The sequence below is a fragment of the Gadus chalcogrammus genome, chromosome 3 (assembly GCF_026213295.1).
Source record: "Gadus chalcogrammus isolate NIFS_2021 chromosome 3, NIFS_Gcha_1.0, whole genome shotgun sequence".
Classification (NCBI taxonomy): domain Eukaryota; kingdom Metazoa; phylum Chordata; class Actinopteri; order Gadiformes; family Gadidae; genus Gadus; species Gadus chalcogrammus.
This window is the reverse complement of record NC_079414.1, coordinates 26,113,536-26,131,035: the sequence shown is the minus strand read 5'-3', so window position 1 is coordinate 26,131,035 and position 17,500 is coordinate 26,113,536. Positions and strand designations below refer to the sequence as shown.

The following is a 17,500-nucleotide window of genomic DNA, read 5'->3' as shown; positions in this document are numbered from 1 at the left end:
TGTACGCACACGCACACACATCCCAGGCGCAGACGCAAGCACACACACATGCATTCCCCCTCCATCATCAAAACCACCCAGACTATCACTACATCTCCAAGCCTGCTCTAGCAAACGCACACACAAACACACACAGACACGCACAGGCACTCTCACAAGCACACACACATTAACACACACACACACACACACACACACACACACACACACACACACACACACACACACACACACACACACACACACACACACACACACACACAAAGGCGCTCTCACAAGCACACACACATTAACACACACACACACACACACACACACACACACACACACACACACACCCACCCATCCTATTCCCTCGGCACCTCACATGTCCACCCTGCCCGCCTCACAGCACCCCCCCCCCCACCCCCCTGCACACCTTTACAATCCCCTCCTCACTAACACCTCTGAGCCCACTCCTCCTCCTCCTCCTCCTCCTCCTCCTCCTCGTCCTCCACCGCCTCCACCACCAGCTCCACCTCCTCCTCCTCCATCCATCAGGCTGAGTAATGCCTGCTGGGTCAGGGAGTCACCGCGCAGCTGTCTGGGGGGCCAGCACTGATCACACACACACTCGTTCTGCAGGGAGGACACGGCCATCCATTTTATGTACTGTCTTGCACCACGCACTCAGCCCGGCACGCCGGAGTACAGTACCGTCTGGGAGGGGGCGATGTGTGGGCGGGATTACAGGGGGGGGGGGGGGGGGGGCGGGGGGGGGTGAGGTTCTGCCGGCCCAACCCTCCGGAAGACCCAAGGCCCGGCCGCGAATCCAACCTGAGGCTCACGCCGACTTAACCTCGTAGGGAATGATTGTGATCGATTCGGTTTTAAGTAGTTTCACTCTATATTCGCAAACGCACGCACGCACGCACGCACGCACGCACGCACGCACGCACGCACGCACGCACGCACGCACGCACGCACGCACGCACACACACACACACACACGTGCGGCAGTAGACTGTCAAATACCACGCATACAGGCCCATAAAACGTCTGACAGGCAATACGATTATTTGTCAAATGGAGCAGGAACTTACGTGGAGTGATTAATCAATAATGAATTCAATCATAAATACTACTAATTACAAACGGGAACAACATGCCTCCACACGCTAGGAACTACGTCTCTGGAATGATGTTGTTCGACCCACGGTTGGAATGCATATATTCCTGGAACAAGCGGCATAGCACTTACCTTAACCCACACACACACGCACACGCACGCACGCACACACGCACCCACGCATACACAATACACACACTGACCTTAACCCACACAAACACACACGCCTACACACACACACACACACACACACACACACACACACAAACATATTGCAAGCAGGCATGTGATGTAGATTAATAAAAGTGTGGTTTCTCAATCAGTCTCAGGACACTGGAGAGGGAATAAGTAAATACCATGCGAGCAGCTCATTTGTTTTCTGCTATAAATGTACTATTGTACACTCAGCTCAACGATAATCTGGTGTTTACACAATTTCCTCCCCTCAAGTCGTCAGTTCTGGCGACGTCATTAGGATGAAATGAGAGAGTGTGTGTGTGTGTGTGTGTGTGCGTGCGTGCGTGCGTGTGATGTGTGTGTGTTCTATGTAGACCTATTCCTTGGTTGTTTTCCATCATACATGACCCGGGGCGACAATATCACAGTAATTAACCGTTTTTTGAAATAGCTTAGCTTATAGTTTGGTAAAACTCTGTGAATTACCGTGAATACGCTGAGAGACATTTTGCATTAACCTTCCTGAGCAATGATCGTTGTAGTTTTAGTTAACACAGTGCATTTATCAGTTCACGTTCAGCATTAGGGCGTGTCCACTCCCACTCCAACACTCCACCAAAAAATAAGCATTGATTTAGCATAGAAACCGTGATGTGATGTATGGGAAAGAAATATTCTTAATTTAGGGGCTGGTAAACCCCTTAATGATATATTAATGGGCTGTTTTGTTAATTTTATAGAACGTTAATGTCCTGAGGAGGCCCTCTCATAAGCACACTCTGCCCTTACACCGAGAGCCGTTATGACATCATTACTCAACAATTATGCTGCCATTCGTCATTTTTTGGGCCATTAAATTATACATGCTCTCACAACGGAAAAGATAATGGGTGTAAAGTGTGCTCTGGTTGCTGGGGGGAACAAGACGTCAAGGTGTGACCACACTCAAAAACAATCATTGACTGGGGTCCTCCCTCAACGACATACATCACACAGAACAACCACCACAACAACCACAACTACAGCAGATTGTAATAGAACAGTATGTCACAGAACAGAAGACACTAAACCAAACATAGTCCATACTTTCCACCTCCTTTACATAACCTCTAACCCCAACGTTGAAATCCTAAAAAAAACATAAACAACAGTACCTTTCCCAATCGCCAGGGGGAGATGTTGGCTACTGTAATACATGAAGGGAATGCGGGGGATGATCCACCTTGTGCGCTATGTTTTGTTCCAGGAGAAGCCACGAGATTCCACCACAGTGTCAGCCTGATTCGGTCACACAGCCACGGCTGTGATATGGATGGGAACGCATCCAACGTCTCCTCTTTTGTTTTCTGCGGTGACGATGAGTTGCACAATTGCACACCGCCTGCTGCTGCTACTGTCCCCTCGCCGCACAGACACGTCTGTTCGGATTAGTTTGTGTCTTTCAACGCAGTATCAATTACGTTTGAAATGACAGATGTGTGATAATTAGATCCAATTGCACGTGTTTTCGCCCATTTGATTTCCATGCAAGTAAGCTATGTAGGATGTAGCTTTGGGCTCTCTGCAATCCTTAGTAGGTCTTCATGTGTTCATTAGGGCGCGCGTGAGAATTAAGAAAGTCAAAAGTGCATGATGCAATTGTATGTTTAAGACCGAAATGTGATGGAGTGAATGATGAAAAAGTGAAGACATTGGAACTAATAGCCTATTAGTCAGTGTGGGTTAAGTGCAAGATTTTGGGCTCTAAAGTTCCCTATAAAGCACCTTCAGTTATTTCCTTATAATAAACATAAAGAAATATATATAGTTATATGTAATTGATTGTTTGATTAATATAACGTCTCCTAAAATGCTACTCTGGTGGGGCCGACGAACACAAATCGGCTATAGATGTATCGATAGATGGATGGACGGACAGACAGATAAACAAATAGTTAGATAAACATATAGACAGACACACAGATAAACAGATAAACAGACGGACAGACACACAGATACACAGACAGACAGACAGACAGACAGACAGACAGACAGACAGACAGACAGACAGACAGACAGACAGACAGACAGACAGACAGACAGACAGACAGACAGACAGACAGACAGACAGACAGACAGACAGTGTTTCTGCATGCGTGAGAGACAGAGAGTGTGCGTGCCTGCGCGTGCACTTGGAGGCTGGTATGTGTGTGTGTGTGTGTGTGTGTGTGTGTGTGTGTGTGTGTGTGTGTGTGTGTGTGTGTTTGTGGGGGGGGGGAGTCGACCCCGGGGCCGCGGGGGGTTGCGTCACTCGCTCCCGCTCGTGCAGAGGCCGTACATTGTTGTCTTTGGTTACGGGCATCCCATCGCTTCACAACTCATTCATATTCATTTAGGAAGAATCCCCCTTTAATATCAAACCAACGAAATTATTGCGTCAAGGACATAGAGTACGGTAATGCAATTTCGTCATGAATTCAAATAAAGCTTTATCAAATGGTGTGTGTGGTACACTGGCACTAGCCTATTCAATATATCACAACAAAAATGTTCCATTCGGAGTTTGTCCAAATGTTTATTTCAATAATAGTGATTATAATAACAAGTATTATTATTATTGTTATTATGTAGCAGACCTCAACTCTGGTTGCCCGTCGCGCCATTTCTAACTCCGCTGCTGAGCTTTTTATCATGCGAGAGGGAGAGGGAGAGAGAGAGAGAGAGAGAGAGAGAGAGAGAGAGAGAGAGAGAGAGAGAGAGGGAGAGGGGAGACTCGGCCACACTTTACTGGTTGTTTAAAAAGGGCCAGGCTCGTGTCCAGGCTGGCGTTGCAGCAAACCAATCAGGTGCCATCACCGCCGCTTATCGAGCACGCCATTGGCTGGTTGGGAAATAAGTTGTGCGCAAAACCAACCCCTTTCCCACACTCGCTTCATAGATGCCGAGCTGAACACATCATCCACTCCGGGTGCGTAGGGAAGAGAGAGAGAGAGAGAGCTCAGTGCAGATCCTTAGTATGCCCTCATTTATATAAAAAATAAAGAAAAATAAGTTGTGCGTATTCAATTGGTTTTGGCGTCGTTTTATCCGGTTTTATTTATTCGCGTGTGACACTGGTGCATGTGGTGACTTTCACCTCCTAGACATAGCCGCTAAAGAGGGTTAACTAAGAAGAGTTTGGCGTTGCGTCTTGGCTCGGTCTGATGATGATTCCTCTGACGCCAGAACTCGTATTCCGGAGGAGAAGTGGTTAATGCATTGACGCTGGGATCAGATGGCTGCTCAGCTGCCCGGGACTGAAACACCACTCAGCTCTCACAGCGACTCCGGGACACCGACGAGAGGATTTTCCAAACTGTGTGGGCTTAAAAACGTCTCGTACGCTGCGTTTTACGCGCGGACACTGGATTCTGGAAATGCCCGTTTCTGCTCAGTATGAATAAGAATGAATAACTGTGGTATAGCCGAGCTTTCATCCTCTTAAGTGCACTTCAGAGCGACAGTGGAGATGATTTGTTTGCTGCTGCTCGTCCTGTCCTGCCTCCTGCACGGAGCCGTTTCCCAGCTCCACTACTCGGTTCCAGAGGAGCAGGACCCGGGTTCGGTCGTTGGGAATATCGCAGAGGATTTAGGACTGGACATCACGAAACTTTCCGCCCGGCGCTTCCAGACGGTGCCAAGTTCCCGGACGCCGTACCTGGAGGTAAACCTGGAGAACGGCGCGCTGCTGGTGAAGGAGAAGATCGACCGGGAGGAGATCTGCAAGCAGACCATTCCGTGCCTATTGCACCTGGAGGTGTTTTTGGAGAGCCCACTGGAGCTCTTTCGGGTGGAGATCGAGGTGATGGATATCAACGACAACCCTCCCAGTTTTCCTGAGACGGACATCAGTGTGGAGATATCGGAGAGCGCCATTCCCGGGACCCGTTTTCCGGTGGAGAACGCGTTTGACCCGGACGTAGGCACCAACGCGCTGAACACCTACGCGATCACGAACAATAACTACTTTTACCTGGACGTCCAGACGCAGAGCGACGGGAACAAGTTCGCGGAGCTGGTGCTGGAAAAGCCGCTCGACCGGGAGCAGCAGGCGGTGCACCGGTACGTGCTGACGGCGGTGGACGGCGGGGTGCCGCAGCGCACGGGCACCGCGCTGCTGGTGGTTAAAGTTTTGGATTCCAACGATAACGCGCCCACGTTTGACCAGTCTGTGTACACGGTGAGCTTGCGGGAGAACTCTCCTGTGGGCACCCTGGTCATCCAGCTCAACGCCACGGACGTCGACGAGGGACAGAACGGGGAGATCGTGTACTCTTTGAGCAGTCACAACGCCCCGCGGATAAAGGACTTGTTCAGCATTGACGCGAGAACCGGGAGGATCGAGGTGTCCGGGGAGGTTGACTACGAGGAGAGCAATACGCATCAGATATACGTCCAGGCGAAGGACCTGGGGGCCAACGCGGTGCCCGCGCACTGCAAAGTCCTGGTCAAGCTGGTTGACGTGAACGACAACACACCGGAGATCGGCTTCAGCACCGTGACAGAGTCGGTGAGCGAGCAGGACGCGCCGGGCACCGTGATCGCCCTCTTCAGCGTCTCCGACCGGGACTCGGCGGAGAACGGCCAGGTGAGCTGCGAGCTCCTGGGAGACGTGCCGTACAAGTTGAAGTCCTCGTTCAAGAACTACTACACCATCGTGACGGACGGCACGCTGGACCGGGAGAGCCTCGACGCGTACACCATCACCGTGGTGGCCAAGGACACGGGGCAACCCTCGTTGGCCACCAGCAAGTCCATCAAAGTGCACGTCTCGGACGAGAACGACAACGCGCCGCGCTTCACCCAGGTGGTGTACGACGTGTACGTGACGGAGAACAACGTGCCGGGCGCCTTCATCCACGCCGTGAGCGCCCTGGACCCGGACATAGGGCCCAACGCGCTCATCACCTACTCCATATTGGAGTGCGAAATCCAGGGCATGTCCGTGGACACGTACGTGTCCATCAACCAGGACACGGGCTATCTTTACGCACTGCGCTCCTTCGACTACGAGCAGCTGAAGGAGTTCAGCTTCATGGTGCAGGCCAAGGACTCTGGCGTGGTCGAGCTACTGTCCAACGCCACGGTCAATGTGATAATCGTGGACCAGAACGACAACACGCCCACCGTGATCGCCCCCGTGGGGAAGAACGGCACTGCGCGGGAGCACCTGCCGCGCTCGGCGGAGCCCGGGTACCTGGTGACGCGCGTTGTGGCCATGGACTCGGACGACGGCGAGAACGCGCGGCTCTCGTACAGCATCCAGCGGGGCAATGAGATGGGGATGTTCCGCATGGACTGGAGGACCGGGGAGCTGAGGACTGCCCGGCGGGTGTCCCCAAAACGGGACCCGCAGGGCTACTACAATCTGCTGATCGAGGTGAGGGACCACGGCCAGCCCCCGCTGTCCTCCTCAGCCAGCGTGAGCGTCGTCCTGGTGGACAGCGTGGTGGAAGGCCGCGGCGGGGCAGACCGGGGCTCGGCCTCCAAGTCCAAGGAGACCACGCTGGACCTCACCCTGATCCTCATCATCGCGCTTGGCTCCGTGTCTTTCGTGTTCCTCCTGGCCATGATCGTTTTGGCGGTGCGCTGCCAGAAAGACAAGAAGCTCAACATCTACACGTGCCTGATGTCGAGTGGAGAGTGCTGCCTGTGCTGCAGTGCCTGCTGTAGTCGCTCCGCGAGAGGACGCAAGCAGAAGAAGTTGAGCAAGTCGGACATCATGCTGGTGCAGAGCACCAACGTGACCACGGGCGTGGGGCCTGTGGGCCAGGTGCCCGTGGAGGAGTCTGGGGTGGGCGGGGTGGGCGGGGGCTTCGGGTCCCACCACCACCAGAACCAGAACTCGTACTGCTACCAGGTGTGCCTGACGCCCGAGTCGGCCAAAACGGACCTGATGTTCCTGAAGCCGTGCAGCCCGTCGCGCAGCACCGACACGGACCACACCAACCCCTGCGGTGCCTTGGTACCGAGTTACGGTGACCAGCAGCCCGACATCATCTCTAACGGCAGCATACTCTCTAGCGAGGTAGGGAAACGCTAGTGTGTTTGATTTATAGAAAGCCCCCCCGCCACACACGCGCGCGCGCGCGCACACACACACACACACACACACACACACACACACACACACACACACACACACACACACACACACACACACACACACACACACACACACACCTGCTCTCGACATCAACTCCTTCAACAAACAATCAAGAACGATAATGATGATAGAAATGTCTATAATATTATATATTGCATCGTTTTTCTATTGTAGGCCTCCATTCAATTGTGTGGATGTGTGTGTGCATGTGCGTGATCGCGCGCGATAATGAGCCTGTGGGCGCGCGAGCATGTGTGTGGGGCGTGTGCATGTGTGCATGTGTGATGCGCATGTGCATGCATTTAGGGAAACGCTGATTTCGGTTAATTAATTCTGGTAACATTAATTATATATGTATTAAGCTACGCCTGTTATTATGTTTCCAGTTAGTTGGAACAACAAAAAAAGGAAAAAAAAAACACTTCGTGCTTATGGAGAAAGCCGAAGCAGCAGCACAGGGCTATGCAAATAAAGGTTGTTCCGTTTCAGAGTCTACTGGCGGCTCAATCATTTACACATTCAATTGCTTCCCTAACCCACTCCACCGCTCACTCACTTAGCGGTCCCACGCACCGTCGATACCTCCCCCCCCCCCCCCCCCCCCCCCCCTCACTCCCCCATGCCACTCTTTACAAGGCCATGCCAGGCTGCCCTCGCCACATTAACAGATGGGGCCATGCTCGCCTCGTCATGGAAACACAAACAAAATAAAACGACTTAGTTGTGGAGGATCTTATCCTATAGCTATCTTTGTTGTACACGGGGAATGGCTTAACCTAGCGATTGTTAATGCTTGGCACTTTGTTTTATAATCATCCCCACTGTACCGACTGTAGCGATATGTTGTTGTTTCTCCTTCTTCTGAGTGATTTGCTTGTTGTAAGTTGCTTTGGATAAAAGAGTCTTCTAATTGCCATAAATGTAAACGTAATGCAGGTTTCAGTGTCACAGGGATGTGTAGATGACCTCCAACAGAAATGGGTTGATTTGCTTTCTGTTCCACGGCTCGACGTGGTGGAGTTGCTGGTGTTCAATAATTCGATGTACACTACCATTCAAAAGTTGGGGGTCACTTAGAAACGTCCTTATTTTATCAAGAAAAGTACAGTTTTGATCAATGAAAAGAACATTTAATTAATCAGAAACACAGTCTGGACATTGTTAATGTGGCAAATGACAAGTGGTATTCTAGCTGGTAACAGCAGATTTTTTATTGGAATATGTACATAGGTGTACAGAGGGCCATTCCGGCGACCACCACTGCTGTGTTCTAATGGTACATTGTTTGGCTAATCGTGTTAAAAGGCTTATAAATGATTAGAAAACATTTGTGCAATTATGTTAGCACAGCGGAAAAACTGTTAAAAATAAAAGCGTTTTCATGGAAAACATGAAAATATCTGGGTGACCCTGAACTCTGGAACGATTGTGTACGTTTTAGCCGACACAGTGACAACATAGTGACAAGGGGAAAATACGTTTGTTCTGTTTTCTAGACTAAACACCAACGAGCAGAGCTCAGTTACCTGGTGGATCGGCCCAGGCGCGTGACCAGGTAAGAACACACCACTGTACCATGTGATCGACTCCATTGACCCCATCATACCGTATGATTTACTCCATTTGCACCATCACACTGTGTGATATACACTCCATATTTAAGATCATTAAGCCATCAGCACCATAACACCCAGATCCTCTAGACACACAAACACACCGACACAGACACGACACACACCGACACACACACACGACACACACACACACACACACACACACACTGACGCACACACACACAAACACACACCCACACACACAAACACAAACAGACAATTACACTCCATATTTAAGATAATTTCTCCATCAGGAACACTGACATCAACACCGACACACACACACACTGGTGCACACAAACACACACACACACACACTCACTCACAAATACAGCCCTAAACTGGAATCCATAGGTTCAATATACAGGCTTGGCCATCATAATCCCAAGCGTTTTGCATCGGTCGTGGTGAGGGGTATGAGCGGCTCTATTATTCCTTCTATATCCGTAACGGCCGTGGCGTAGCCCGGCACTCCTCCCCTTAACGGACAAGGCGAGGCCTATTACGTCTCCGATGTTGGATTTCATTACATGTCATGTGTAACATCCAATTTGGGCCCTGATGGCCACCATAGCTATTATAATGTAGTGTCGGCTCTCAGCCAGCCCCCGATCACACCCTCTTCAACCGTTATCCGCCATTGTCCAAGCCTCCCTCCCCCCTTCTGTCCTCCCTCTTACCCCCCCCCCCCCCCCTGTCATTATGTGCACCCATCTATTCCCCCTCTTCCTCAGTATTTATTCTCCTTTCTCTCCCTCCATTTTCTATTGATGCAAGCACACATACTCAAACACTCACAACCCTTCTCTCTCGCTCTCTCTCTCTCTCTCTCTCTCTCTCTCTCTCTCTCTCTCTCTCTCTCATCTCTCTCTCTCTCTCTCTCTCTCTCTCTCTCTCTCATATCTCTATTTCTCCCTCTCTCCCTCTCTCTCTCCTTCTCCCCCTCTCATCTCTCTCCCCCTCCACCTCGCTCTCTCCCTTTCTCTCTCTCTCTCACACTCTCATCTCTCTCTCCCTCGCCCCTTTTTATATTCATACCTTATCACCCGATTTGATTTGAACATGTCATCCTTTGTCATGCCTATTGTCTCGTTCGGTTTTGCTTTTCCAACCGTTTTTTAAACTCTTGTTTCCTCTCTTCCTCTCTCCTCCTCTCTCCTCTTCCTCTTCCTCTCTCTTCCCCTCGCTCCTCCTCTTCCTCCACTCCAGCTCGGCCTTCCAGGAGGCCGACATAGTCAGCTCCAAAGACAGCGGGCACGGCGACAGCGAGCAGGGCGACAGCGACCACGACGCCACCAACCGGGGTCACCCAGCCGGTAAGGTTTCCCCTCCTCTGCCTCCCCGCACCTCATCGTCATCATCATCATCATCATCATCATCTTCGTCGTCCTCTTCATGGCGGCCAACCTTCTCGCTCGGTTGCGGCCGCGTTGCCGTGTGAACGGGATTGCATGCGAAGGCTGGTGCGGACCGTTGCCTTTTAATTTACCTAATTTGAGAAGACAAAGTGGTGTGTGTGGGGAGTGTGTGTCTGGCTCGGGGTTCGGCTGGGTGGCCGCCGTGTATTTATACCGCACAGGCCCTGAGGTGTTGATTACGTTTCACACCAGGGTGGAGGGAAGAACTGGAAATAGTAAAAGGAAAATTATTTTATTTTCCCCTGTCTCTGGCATTTTTTCCCGCTTTCTCTCTCTCTGCTGCTCTCCTCTCTCGCCCCCCCTTGCTCTAACCTCGTTCGGCCTCGGCCAGGACACCCTGGTGTCTCTCTCTCTCTCTGTCTCTACACCCTCTCTCTAATTATATCTGTCTCTCTCTCTATTTTCCCCTCTCTATTGCTCTGTCTCTCTCTCTCTCTCGCGCTCTCTCTCTCCCTCTCTATCTCTCTTTCTCTCCCTCTCTCTCTCTCTCTCTCTTTCCTTCTCTCACTCGCTCTCTCTCCCTCTCTATCTCTCTCTATCTCCCTCCCTCTCTCTCTTTCTCTCTCTCCCTCTCTCTCTATATCTCTCGCTCTCCATATCTCTCTGTCCGTCTCTTGTCCACCATGTCTCTCGCCCGCTCACCTACTGCTCAAGGATGGGAGTCTTTCATGCGCGCAGTGCGAGGGCAGGACGAGTCCTGGAGGCTTGCTGTAGTTGCACAGATCAATAGGCTCCCTTTAGCTAAAAGGGAAAGAACAGTGAGAGAGAGAGAGAGAGAGAGAGAGAGAGAGAGAGAGAGAGAGAGAGAGAGAGGACCAGAAAGAGAGAGAGGGATAGATAAAAGAGGACCAGGGACACAGAGAGAGAGAGGGAGGGAGAGAGAACCGGCGAGAAAGAGAGAGAGAGTGCCGAGGCACCAATAGACAATATAATGAGATGCATTTAGACAACCTTTACGGTTGGCTGGTGGGTGGTAGCAGCTGTGTGGTGAAGATACAAATGATCCAGCGCAGAGCCGCTCCACGAGACGTTTTGATCTTCTGCTGGGATCGAGGTATCCCCCTGCCACCGCACCCGCCACTTATCCCGTTTTGAAAGGCGTCCGTGGTGCCTCGCGCGACGCCTCGACCAGCCAGGGACGCAACGCAACACGCGCACACACTCTGCTGCGGTAACGCACTCGCTAGTGTTCTGACTCTAGTGTGGCGTCTTCAAAGATATCGGGAGAGCGATGTCATCCCAGACTCTGGCTTTAATCCTCAGCCCTCCGATTGTTCCTTTTGAAAGTTTGATCGGAGCCGGCTCCCTGTTTATTGATCAAAATAGTGCGGGGCCCGAAAGGGGGTCCAATATAAAATCTCATTACATATTGAATTGCCCTTTTACTTCCACAGGCATTGGGACCTCACGGCCTATGGATGGCCCGAGTCTAGACAGCCCGCCTGGCAAATATCATTGAGGAGTCGGGCATAGGTCACTTTAGATTATCATGGTGGAGCATCACGGAGATCTAATTAAAATGCAGGGGTGTTTGACTGTGTTATTTTTCATCCAAAGTGAAATGTTTACTCCGTGCTCGTCGTGGCACTTCTGCTTACGATTGATTAATATTTGGTAGAGAGGCTCTAATTGCAATAGCAGTTAAAGGCACCGTTGGAGGAGGTCCAGGAGAGTGTTGCTCTATCAGGGCCTCAGATCGATATCGATTTATCAAAGTGGGATCTTGGATATCAGGCGCCGGGAGGGATTTAACGACGCAGGAGTAGGGCGGCACAACATGTTCCGGAGCCAGAGAAACATATCGGACGCTGTGGATGCTGTGGAAAGATAGTGTAAATGTTAGCCCAGCAGGCTTTAATGGCAGTCTGTAGGATCCAGCAGCTGACCAAGAATGGTTAACAAAATGCTGTTGTTCATTTATTTTGCTTGCTTGATCCTTTAGGGTTGAAATATCAGTGTCCCGTTTGCAGATTTCCATCACAGTGTGTATCCGAAGAAGGAGAAGGTCAGGATTCAGAATAAACCAAACAACAGTTCTATTTATGAGCTTTTTGGCCGGGAGAATATGACAATACATGAGAGGCTTGCTTCATTGGTCTTGCACAGTGTATTTTACATGGCTTGGTGCACATTTGTTCCCTGCGTCTGATTTAGTAGAGAACAGCTTACTGCTCTGTAGGAGGTAATATCACATGCTCGGTAGTTTGGAAAGAGAGTAAATTGGGTTTTAAATACAACCAGATGGCATGTGAGTCTAAATGTGCATGCATAAAAGGTATACAAAAAATGTGACCCAATGTTATTCTTGCATTATGTAAGCCTGTATGTTATTACTGTTTGAGGCCCGTGTTTATATTCTGCATGTCTATGTGTACATGTTTATGTCTTGGAGGGAACCCAGCTCGATAATTATGTTTGCACCTGAGACAGGCTTCAGGATGCTGGAACGTGATCCTGTTAAGGCAAGAGGGGGAGAGGGAGAGAGAGGGAGGGAGAGAGGGAGAGGGAGAGAGGGAGAGAAGGAGAGGTAGTGTTTGGAAGCTTTCCAGGTTCATGCTCCCCTTAAAGCCAACTAATGCCTAATGCTTGGGGAGGCTCTCGTGTGTCACTGTGTGTGTGTGTGTGTGTGTGTGTGTGTGTGTGTGTGTGTGTGTGTGTGTGTCTGTGTGTCTGTGTGTCTGTGTGTGTGCATGTAGGTGTGTGTGTGGATGCGTGTTTGTGTGCGTTTGTGTTTGGCAAAGCTGCCAAGCTTCATGTTTTAAGGTGGGTGTTACAGACATTTTCTGTGAGTAGGTACCATAAGATCTGTACATGGGTGCGTATCGCTGTGTACCTGTGTGTGTGTGTAGGTATCAATACATGCCAGGATGATACATATGTACGTTTGTAAATACAAATCTACGTATCTATTTATGTATGTATGTACACTGTATGTATTTATGTTTGTACTTATGCTGATATGTATGTACGTAGGCATGCATGTATGTTTGTATGCATGTATGAATGTACATTTGCATGTATGTATATATATTTTATGGATGTATGAATGTATGTTTGCATGTATGCATGAATGTATTTTTGCATGTATGTATGTATATTTTATGCATGCCTGAATGTATGTTTGCATGTATGTACGTATGCACGTATGAGAGCAAGGATGCCTGCGTGTGTGTATGATGCACTCCAACCAGTGGGATACGTGTGCGTTTTGCGTGCATCGCCCAAAAGGCCCACCGGCTCCTCGGGCAGGGCCGTTGGCAGGATCTCATCCCTCATTCTGTCTCCCCCCCCTAAAGTTAGCGGCCGCAACACTTGGCTGCACGGTAATTCATTCCCAGAGCCGTTGCATAGCAATTATCAAAGGAGGGTTCGGGGCAAGCATCCATCCCGGAACACACTGCACACATCTCCTTCTCCCTTCTTCAGTGCACCCTCAAATTTTTCAAATCGGCGGCGGTGGTGGTGGTGGTGTGTGTGTGTGTGTGTGTGTGAGATGTGGGGAGATGGGGAGGGGGGGGGGGGGGGGGGGAGGGGGGTCCATTTCCAGTTGGCACATCATCAGCCTCACCTGCTGTTGCTTCCCGGTCGACCACGCCGTTGACATTTTAGGAAATAAGTCCCCTCGTGTGCCTCTAAATCAAGGAGACAGGAGTCGCCGTCGGTGCCGCCGGTGGTATCTCGGCTCGCTCCCGTCGCAGAATAAAACTTGGCTGAACTTCCTTCTTTTAAATTGAGTGCATTTACATTGAAGGGCTTCTGAGGGGCGGATCAGGGAGGGGGGGGGGGGGGGCATAGGCTGGCTGGTCCGCCCTGAATTCCCCAGACTCCAAATGTAGTTAAACTGGAATTGGATCTCCCCCTCCCTCTATGCATCCGCCTGCTCGAGAAGCAGCTGGAGACGCAGAGCCAAACAAAGGGCGACAGATTAGGGGGATAAGTCGGGGGAAATATAGCATATTGGCGCGGGTAAAGACTGTATGTTGTGTGGGGTTTTCAAGGCCCTGAGTCCCGCGGTAAGAGCTGTAAGACTGTTTTTCTTCCTTTTCGGAAAGAGAAGACGATCGCTATCTTGACGTTTGCTTCGGCGGGTACAACAGCTGTGACAAATGGGACAATTAAATCACCGTGGCAACGGTGTATTAGATGGCTGATTATGAATTAGTGGCAAGTTTGCATATTGCTGTTTTTTTCACCCCCGTCCCCTTCAGGGAGCTGTCAGAGGGATTTAGCACGGAAGTGTTACGTTGTCGAGGCCAGACTCAGAAGTCCCCGATCGAGCGCAGGTGTCTACTGCACAGCAGAGTAACCTGTCGGTAGAAACACTCATACATTAACACTTAAACATAAGCTCCGGTGGTGTGAGAATCGATACAAACCCGGTGGAAATAGATGAAAAGCAGTCCACTGGAATGGATGAATCACTTATTCATAACTTAATTTCCGGGCGTTGATCTTTCCATCATTGTCCTCGATGTATTTTAATTCCCAGGTTAAATGATTATTCCCTGTGGCATTTTGCCAATGAGATTCAAGAGCACATGGAGTAGTTTACTCAGAAAGGGAACCTGAGGGAGTGAAAAGCTTGAGCGCCTGAAAGAAACCCAGCGTCCCTGAACATTCAGCGATACTCCGTATGTCTTACAAGCAAAGTGTTTGTGTTATATATTTATCAAAGCACAATGCGATTCATCAATGAACTGAATAATGGTGCTGCCGTGATCCCCCGCAATGAAACAGATCGCAGCCCAAAATAGCTCTAATGTCCTGCATTAACATGGGTGAAGATAAGAGCACAAATTAGCAAATTAGCATTTAAGTAAGTCAATTGGAATTGGTGTATTATTATTCACACTCACAAGCGGTTTGGAATTCGTTTGTTGGATGAGGCTGGGGCCCCAAGGACCGGGGCCGCTGTTTCTGCCTTCGTGGCAGAAAGAGTTTTCACTCGGTGGTAATGTAAAGGAGAGATCACAACGCTAAATCCGGAAGACTTGCTTAATCTCTATAGCTGTCGCTGGTAACGCACTCTAATCGGCTACTAAACTGTCTGCCCAAACCAGATTTATTCTATTTAAAAAAATATGTGTATCCAATGTGTAGGTTTATTCGCAGTTAACATCCCTTTATTTTGACGTTATTTACCCAACACAAACCAACAGGATAATACAAAAAAAGAAAGATGGCAACCCTCCAAATCACCCATTAAGAAACACAGAGGATAAACACAACCTAAGTATTTATTTATTTAAGGTTTATTTGAATAGGGACGGATACAGAAACATAGATAAGCTTGAGACACTCGTCTAATGTATGCATCATAGTGTTTTTAGCAAAAGCTAAGTAGCAAAGTACAAGCTAATAAGACCAGTACAATATATGTCTATTGGTATGGCGAGAGTGTGCTAAACGAACACCTCCTCAGCACGTCTCACGCACAAAACCATGTGGTGCTTAAAAAAGCGCTTTAAGCGAAAGGGTCAATCGATGCCGCATGGCATTCAGGCCTCGTCCACTCGCAGCGGCTTCAAAGAGCGGGAAGAAGATCAAAGAAGGCATCGGTATGACAGGCGGCCATTTTGGATCCTCTTTTGTTTCCACCTAGTTGCCCGTTAGCAAACACAGAGAATGGAAACAGTCCCTGGGAGAACCGTGAGCCATCACTCTCCGTCTGTCGTCGCGGCGTTCGTCGAGGGAGGGGGCATGGCGCTCGTCTTTGGCTGCCTCTCATGTCTTGTGTCTTTTCTTAACCGTCGTGTCCCAATCGGCCGACTTTGTTTGTAAAAAGCTCCCCCTCCATGGCGAGCCGTTGTCTAAATATTGACGTTTTTCCCGTCTGGATCCTCTTTGGGCCGGTGGATGACAAGACGAGTTACACTGGTAGGGGATCAAACACGGCGCCCTGAGGAACGAGGTGAGCGCTGAACAGACAGGGGGAGCGTGGTGAGAGTTAGAGAGCTGGGACACTGAAGAACCTGAGAGAGAGAGAGAGAGAGAGAGAGAGAGAGAGAGAGAGAGAGAGAGAGAGAGAGAGAGGGAGAGGGAGAGGGAGAGGGAGAGGGGGAGAGGGAGAGGGAGAGGGAGAGAAAGGAAGGAAGGACGGAGAGAGAGAGACAGAGGGAGGGGGGAGAGAGGGGAGGGGGAGGAGAGAGAGAGAGAAGGAGAGATGGAGGAGAGAGAGGGAGAGAGAGAGAGAGAGAGAGAGAGAGAGAGAGAGAGAGAGAGAGAGAGAGAGAGAGAGAGAGGGGGAGAGAGAGAGAGAGGTAGAGAGGTAGAGAGAGAGAGAGAGGAAGGAAGGACAGAGAGAGAGACAGAGGGAGGGGGGAGAGAGGGGAGGGGGAGGAGAGAGAGTGAGAGAGAGAGAGAGAGAGAGAGAGAGAGAGAGAGGGAGAGGGAGAGAGACAGAGGGAGGGGGGAGAGAGGGGAGGGGGAGGGGGAGGAGAGAGAGAGAGAGGGAGAGATGGAGGAGAGAGAGGGAGAGAGAGAGAGAGAGAGGTAGAGCGAGCAGGGCAGATGGACGGCAAAGAGGAAAAGAACAGGGTATAGCGACAGATGGAGAAAAGCCATGAGGAAAGATAATAACAACTAGAAAACAGCGACTGCCAGAGCCAGCGCACACCGGCATGCAGAAGCCATGCAGATCCGAGCACGGACTCAGACTCTGGGGCGCCTGCCCGCCACTCAGGGATTGGTTTGGCCCCTGTCACGTCCTTCCCCCCCCACGGACGCCAGCCGGATGTCAGGCCACACAATTAGCCAGCTGATACTGCCTTCAGAATCTAGAAGCACGTATCTGGGTTAAATATATTATAAATGGGGGAACTGACTAAATGAATACATAAAATATGAAATAATAACTGTGTGGTTTAATAAGTGGTTTAATAATGTGGCAATGTGTGTGTTGGTGTGGGTGTGTACGCGTGTGTGCGTGTGCCTATGTGTGTGTTTGTGGGTGTACTGGTGTGTGTATGGCACAGGTCCTCTCTGCCCTATCATGTCACAGATAGAGTTAGAGCTGCAGGCGGAGTCTGCCACGGCCAGTCATTGTTTAGATTGTTCTCTG

General features: G+C 50.1%; 1 protein-coding gene across 1 annotated transcript in view; it reads left to right on the top strand.

Annotated features, from left to right (window-relative positions):
- The first annotated feature begins 4,147 nt into the window (after positions 1-4,147).
- LOC130379838 (protocadherin-10-like) overlaps positions 4,148-17,500 on the top strand; it is a 19,076-nt gene continuing 5,723 nt past the window's right edge. The window contains exons 1-3 of the mRNA XM_056586922.1: positions 4,148-7,331; positions 8,906-8,964; positions 10,232-10,338. Coding sequence (XP_056442897.1) covers positions 4,773-7,331; positions 8,906-8,964; positions 10,232-10,338 — 2,725 coding nt within the window. The 5' untranslated portion in view covers positions 4,148-4,772. The remainder of the gene's footprint in view (positions 7,332-8,905; positions 8,965-10,231; positions 10,339-17,500) is intronic.